The following is a 7,411-nucleotide window of genomic DNA, read 5'->3' as shown; positions in this document are numbered from 1 at the left end:
TTACTATATGTCTGGATCTTTTACTTTGTTATTTTCTCTCTATAAATACTTTAAAAGGTAGCTTTAAAAATCTATTTAGCTTAAATTTAAATATTTTATTTGAAAAAAATGAAAAGTAGCTTTTAAAAATCTATTTAGCTAAGATTGAACTATTTTATTTGGAAAAAAATGAAGAATAAAAGAATTTTACCCAACAACGTCTGACGTGTAAAGATAAAATTTCAAGGATCAAGTCGACGTGTCGTTCATTGTTATCTTCAGTACGCTTCGAAACGATCTGTAGTTTTATCACCAAACAGGAAAGACGTCAAGAATTCCCGGTCGGAACAAGCCACCGCTTTTCGAGCTCTGACGCATTCGCTTCACATTTTCCTCTTCTCTGCTTCCATCTCGTTCGGCATCTGTGAATTTCACAGCTCCGGTATTGTATGAATTGAGCCGGTGATCATGGGCGCGGCCAAGGAAGAGTTTCTCAGGGAGTTCGGTCGAGACTACGGCTATCCCGGCGGTCCAAAAACCATCGATGAAATTCGAGCCACTGAATTTAAGCGACTAGGTGGTAAGATTTCGATCCAGTTTTCAGAAAGTGATCGTAGTGGACCATGCTGTTGAAGCTGTCGATATCTTTTAGTCTCCGCCATCCTTTTTGCTCTATTTAATTATTAAAAGCCAGTATTTCAATTAGCTTGGAGTCAATCATTCAGAGTTCGTATTATTTTACTTCCTGTTTTCTCCGGCTTTTCTCCATTACTAATCATTCAGAATTCGGTAGGTATGGCCTACTTGGACCATGCAGGTGCAACTTTGTATTCCGAGTTACAAATGGAGTCGATCTTCAAAGATCTCACTGCTAATATATATGGCAATCCTCGTATCCTCTAAGTAATTTCATGAAAATTAGTTTTGCAATGCTCTGGAGTAGGTCTCTTTTTTTCACTCTAAACTTGGATGAGCTGTTGGAGATGAATTAAAGAGATGAGTATTTACTTCAGTGCTATAGCCTGTTCCTTTAAAGTTCTAGATGTTGTGTGGAAAATGACTTCTTCAAAGGTGCTTAACTCTAGCTTTTGTCTGGGATTGTATCAAGTACACTAACTTTAGACATTCAAGATTTGAATCAGTGAATCTGATTCAGACATAAGATGCTTAGGACACCAGATATTCTATTTTTGCACCAATAGTCTTGATTCTTACTAATTAATAAGTTAAGAAGCATGTATAAATTCAGCACAATAATATTGGGATGGTAGACAAGTGTGTGACTTACTTCTTCATGGTTTTATACTGCATCCTTTTTCGACATTCGAATAAAACACTTGGTCTTGCAGCGTGCTGCACTTGCATTAAAGAATAGTTGTAGAGCCCATCCTCAGGTTTGCTGCACGGTTGGGAGTTGGGATGTTTCAAATCTGAATCATCTTGTCACCTGCCAAACTTCACAGGCTCTTCTTTTTGTTTGATTGTTATTGTTGTTATTATTTTTATTTTTTGAAAGAGAAACATCCACTGAATTTCACTCCTGGGATGAGATTAACAAATGAAAAGAGAGAGTTTCTTGCCAAAGGAATCGCAATTTTTTCTTTTTCTAATGAGCCACCAGAGGTGTAGCTAAGATTAAAAAATATAAAAAATAAAACTATCGGAACTCTTCTACTATGTTCTTAAAGATGTGGTTATTTCTCTTGTTTCAAATGGTCAAAAGAAATTCCTTGTGAAATTTAGCCACAGTAGTTTGCTCTTCCTCTTTCAACTAGTGTCCGATCAACATGAGACCGTACAAGTGAAGGGTTTGCCGAAGAGAGCAAGATGCCAATTAAGAACCTTGAGAATTTTCTCCCGGAAAGTTGATGCAAACTGACAGGAGATAAATAAATGCCTCAAGTTTCCTCTGATTTCTTAAACTTAGAGCACTGTCCAGGGGACATAGGAAGCCAAAGGGACCTCTTTTGGAGTTTTCTCGTTGGTGCTGATACTAGCACGGCTCAATTTTCCATATGAAAACTTGATTTCTTTGGGTAGCTTTCTTTCTGGATATCCATAAAGAGATTTGCAATATCATATGTTCCTGCAGTTGTGAGGTTGGTGGAAAGGGATTTTGGTGAAAAGGATGCCTTGTTATCTAACTTCCCAAGCCAAACATCCTTCAATTGGGAAGTTAGATAACAAGGGTATTTATTTGAGAGATCTATTCGGTAATTTTAGCCTCCTTTAGGTCTATGCTCAGGACCCAAATCCCAACAAGAGTTGAAACCATTTCAAATCTCCTTGACTGTTCACTCTCTCCTGTTGGACAGTGTCACAGTGATTAAGGGTAATGGTTAGCTTAAGGGAAGGTTCACCTGGCTCTTCTTTTTGTGTTAGGATTTTTTTTTTCCTTTGGACTTCTGATGATTAGACCTTAGAAACGTACAATGTTGCATGAATTTATTACTTTTGAATTTTCTTAACCTATAGTTAGATAGCCAAAGTGATTCGAGCTTTGCCACTTCTGACATTGTAAGGAGTGCCCGTCAACAGGCAAGTGTACTTTAATCCATGTACTCTTTAATTCCTGGCCAAAGAACTCTGAATTTTTCTTTTTGCAATTATTTCAACTTATTTAGGTCTTATAACATTGAATTTCACAGCCACATAGCTTTGAAAAAAATGATATGGGGGAAATGTTTGGATTAATTATGATTTTCACTGTTCTCATGAGCAATCACATTTTCATCACTTCATATTTGTCGTAAGAATGATGCTGTGGAATGCAGGTCCTTGACTATCTCAAAGCATCTCCGAAAGACTACAAATGCATATTTTCTTCTGGTGCAACAGCAGCACTAAAATTAGTTGGTGAAGCTTTCCCATGGAGTCACCAGAGCAGCTTTGTGTACACAATGGAGAATCATAACAGTGTTCTTGGAATCAGGGAGTATCCTTCAAGTTCAGAGTGATTTCTGTTTGTTATTTCTTTCATGTTAACAGCTTTGGCCACCTTTATTTGTATGTTTTGTTCTTTTCAGGGGGTTTTATTTGGTGATGCTAAGTTTAAACATTATTTGTGATACAGTTATTATTGGCCATTTTATTGATTGTTCAATGTACTCTTAGGTAATTAGTTGCATTTTGACATTGTTTGTGACTGTATTTCACTTATTTAGTAGATGCTCATAGGCCAAATCCCTGTAAGATACAAATATGTTATCTGTATTCTGTTCTGTTTGCTTTTGCTTCTTAGAGCCTGTTTTTCTTTTCTGGTTTTCACTTGAGGAGATTCTCATTTTTTGTTGTTTATAATCCATGTCAAATTTCTTAAATGCTATAAGATATGCTCTTGAACAAGGCGCTCAAGCCTATGCTGTAAATATTGAAGAAGCAGAACATGATACATTCACAGGAAATGTTGCATCAGTGCGAGCAACAAAGCACCAAATACTAACGAGAAATGAAGCCAAGTTTCTTGATAAAGATCATACAGGTTTGTCTTCGGCTGTAGTGGGATAACTCATGTTATCACGTTCTAAGTGTGCAAGCTGTTTCTAGCCCATTTATAACTTATTTGAAACTTTCTGGTCTCAAAAGTTGGATCATTTGTTGGCGTTATATGGGGATTACCAGGTTTCCCCTTGGTTTAATAATTCATTGAAAACTTAATCTTCCTTTTTAAGTTAGGACAATCTTGTCAAGACCTAACAGTAACATTTAGTGTAAGAACATACCGTTGCTTTTCTTAAAAGTTATCCTCCTATAGGATATTTCCCAAACCTGCTGTTTTATGTGTCTGATGACTGAAATAGTTTTCTATTTTATCTATTCATTTTCTATAATCACTTAGACTTTGGGAAATGGCTTACCTAGTATGCTTTCACAGTGTCTGCTGGCTCTTAAAGTTGTAAACTGCAAAATATTTTTATGTGAGCAGCAACTGTTTGTGGATTATTTCTATTATTTTCCAAAGTATATGTACTTCATAATCATTCCAAATATGTGTATATGAGGTACCTATCTTGATTTATAATCATTCAAACGTCTATTTGGGGCGGATTTCAAGTGTTATGATTAACCTTCAGAAGGATTAATTTTAACTGTTGAGGCTATGGGTTTGATTTGGGACGGCTAGTCATGCCTCCATGTCCTAACTTCACTATGATCATTATATGAGTTGGTTCCTTTGCGATATCCTCATTCAAATTGGTTTGCTTAACTTGCTGATATCTGAGTTTCTATGTGTAAAGAAATTTGTTTAACTTCCTGATGCCTGAGTTTGTGTAAAGAAATTTAACTTCCCGAGTCTTGGGACTCATGGCCTGCATGCATGACTTCATCCATAATGTTTTCTTCTGGTTTATTTTGTGCTGTTCACTTGACACATTTTTTTCTCCAATAAAGAAAATCCATAATGTATTGTGCGATTTTAATCTAGATCCATCTTGTTTGCATTTAAGAGGTATAGAAAATTCCATGCTCATTATACATTTAGTCAGAGAATTTGACTTATGACTTTGATGCTGATAGCATCAATTTTGAAGGAGTTTCCGTAACTTCAGCTTTATCTTATGTACAACTTGTGCAGGCAGTGCGTATAACTTGTTTGCCTTCCCTTCAGAGTGCAATTTCTCTGGTTCGAAATTTAGCCTTGAATTGGTGAAGATTGTTAAAGAAGATTTGATTAGATATTCTGATGGCTCACCGTCTTTTAAGTAATTAATACCCCTATTCTGTCTTAAGTTTCCAACAGCTTTGATCCACTTATCATCATGTTTTGCAAGCATGCACTTCAAAATTATTTAACACAACATGAAATTTGGGGTGGTATATGGATAAATTGAGGTGATATAGATAATCAAACACGTTCATATTGATTTAAGATCCTTTTGTGCTACTGCTATCAAACCCTTTCTATTGATAACTGCTTATTGTTGATGGTATATGGATGCATGATTTGAATCCTATCTTTTTTGATTGAGATTATATTGTTTTTAACAGAATCATTCAATATAAGTTAACTTTTGTTATTGTTAGAATTAGTGGGCTTGGCCCAAGGAAAGATTTACCCGAATTTTCTTTCCTTTTCTATCATAAACCTGTTATCTATTTATTTTTCTTATTTATCTTTTGCTTATACGAAATAATAATAAGAAAGTCAGATTGTGATTTTTCTCCCGGTTCTTGGGTTTCCATGTAATTCGGTGTATTTTCTTTTTCCACTTTTAATATGGTATTAGAGGGGTAAAGATGAAATCCTAGGCGTCGATCTTGATGAAACCCAAACTGACCATGAGACAGCCGCCGTAGTCGCTGCCGTCGCCACCACTGTGGGGAAACTACTCCAATAGCTTCAAAAGCCGCCGATGAGTAGAAGTCTTACCCATGGAGCCAACTGCGCCACCTAGTGGAGGAAACCAACCGCACACACCCAACCCTTCTGCCCACACTCCGCTGCCTAGCGCGTGTGCCCACGCGCCGTCGTCTGACTCCTCCATCCTTCAGCCGGCCTACTCCCACCTAATTTCCCAAGTCCACTCGCAATACCCTTTGGTCAGCTGCACATCCACATGCCGCTGCTGCCCTCGTTTCACGTGCTGCCTTTGTTTCACACATCGTTGCCCTCCGATTCTTTACGGCAGCTGCACATTTGTGGTATCAGAATCGATCAACTCCATAATAAGTTAGGGTTGAATCTTCAGCACAATTCAAACCAACTGACTTGCACATGTATTTCAAGAACCCAGTAACTTCGTTCCCTACTTTGTCCTCGAATTAGTTCTCTGGCGCCATCTACAAGTGTCTTTCCAAGAGAGAAGCTGAATGACCATAACTATTTTTCTTGGTCTCAATTTGTCAAAATGTTTCTTGAGGGGCGTCATCAATTCGGTTTTATCCCCCACTCGGTCATGCTCGGGAACGTTTCTGGAGAGGGGAGGATTTTCTTATTCGGCCCATGTTGATTAATAGTATGGAACCACAAATTTGCAAGCCTCTGTTTTATGTAGCAACTGTGAAGTATCTATGGGACACTACTCAGAAACTTTATTCGAAGTGTCAAAACGTCTCTCGTCTATATACACTGAGGAAAGAAGTCCATGATTGCAAGCAAGGAACTCTGGATCTAACCTCTTACTAGAATAGACTTTCCTTACTCTTGCAACAGAGAGAATCTGTGCCTTCGCCATTCCAAATTCAGGTAAAAGTCCATTTAAAAAGATCATAATAGCCATCTTCTCTTGTTGAGCTTGTTGAACTTTAACATCAGGACTAAATGGTAACAACAAAGCATGCTCAACAGTTATCTTCTTAAGGCGCATAAAGTAGTTGGTAACAGACTCCACTTTTTGTTTAGCACGGAAAGATTGCATACAGACCTCAAACATTCTATGTACTTGCTCTTTACCTGAATATAGAAAATCCAAAAATTTCAAAAGTTCTTTAACAGACTCACAGTGATCAACCAATTCAATTATCTAACTCTCAATGGAGTTTTTGATCTGAAGATATAGACGGGCATCATCACGAAGCCAATCCTTCTTCTTCTTTTCATCTTCTGGAATATCCCCGGTCATATGATTATCCATATCCGTACTTCTCAAATAGAATAAGATTGTCCGATACCAATCATAATAATTAGATCCATTTAACTTATGTTCCGTGATCTTAGAGGCTAGGGGAATAACATTAGAAACTACCATATTCTTTATGTCGGCCATATTGGAGACACAAACTAATTGAAGTCCACACAGTCAAAACAAATCAATCCAAACAGCTGCAAGATTGGAACAAAACCAGCCACAACCCTAGAACGAGGTAGTAATCCTCAATTTCCGTCAAAATCGAATGATCTTTGATAGACCCAACTGCATAGAATGATTGGAAAACAGGATTCGAGGCAAGCCTAGAAGACGGAAGTCGAAATGGATGGCCCACGCGCTCCCACGCGCCGGCGTGCGGCAGCTGTACAGGAATCTTTCTGCGGCACGTAAAGCTCACGCGCGGCGTTTCTCTGCGATCAGCAACGACAGAATGCGGGGGACGGTGATGACCCTTCTTCTGAGCTGGGCAGTGTCGATAAACGGCCACTCGAAGATGGCCTAAACTTAAGCCCTAATGGAGAAGGAAACCACCAACTACGAAATTCGAAACCTTAAAGGCTCTGAGACCACGTACTCAAGAAGTCAGAGAAAAGTATCCTTCTTATTATCACAAAATAAAGTTACATATATATAGAGAACAAATAAACCCTAGACTGTATGTACAATTACGATAATGGACATATAATATAAATATATATATAACATAACAGTAATGAGACTGAACAAGATCATTCAGGTAATCTTCGTGCATATGATCCTTCTTTTGACATTCCTATTGTGCTTACGGAAGGTATCAGGTTCTGCACGAAATACCCTATTTGTAGCTGTCTCCTATAAGAGTC

At 37.8% G+C, this 7,411-nt stretch overlaps 1 protein-coding gene across 12 annotated transcripts in view; it reads left to right on the top strand.

Annotated features, from left to right (window-relative positions):
- Positions 1-252: 252 nt before the first annotated feature.
- The window catches only part of LOC103496300 (molybdenum cofactor sulfurase), a 64,155-nt gene continuing 56,996 nt past the window's right edge, over positions 253-7,411 (top strand). For 3 of the 12 annotated variants that reach the window (XR_007815694.1, XM_051079646.1, XM_008458094.3), the window contains exons 1-6: positions 256-559; positions 773-871; positions 2,459-2,517; positions 2,754-2,914; positions 3,309-3,460; positions 4,556-4,682. Coding sequence is in view for 9 of the 12 variants with exons in the window: in XM_051079646.1 (XP_050935603.1) it covers positions 448-559; positions 773-871; positions 2,459-2,517; positions 2,754-2,914; positions 3,309-3,460; positions 4,556-4,682 (710 nt within the window). In the remaining 3 variants the exon portion in view is untranslated. Of the gene's footprint in view, positions 560-772; positions 872-2,454; positions 2,518-2,753; positions 2,915-3,308; positions 3,461-4,555; positions 4,683-7,411 lie in introns of those variants that run through there. The other 9 variants (XR_007815696.1, XM_008458109.2, XM_008458096.3 and 6 more) reach the window with 7 other exon arrangements.

This window comes from Cucumis melo, chromosome 11 (genome assembly GCF_025177605.1).
Source record: "Cucumis melo cultivar AY chromosome 11, USDA_Cmelo_AY_1.0, whole genome shotgun sequence".
NCBI lineage: Eukaryota > Viridiplantae > Streptophyta > Magnoliopsida > Cucurbitales > Cucurbitaceae > Cucumis > Cucumis melo.
Note: the sequence above shows the minus strand (reverse complement) of the source record. Positions and strands in the feature narration are given on the sequence as shown.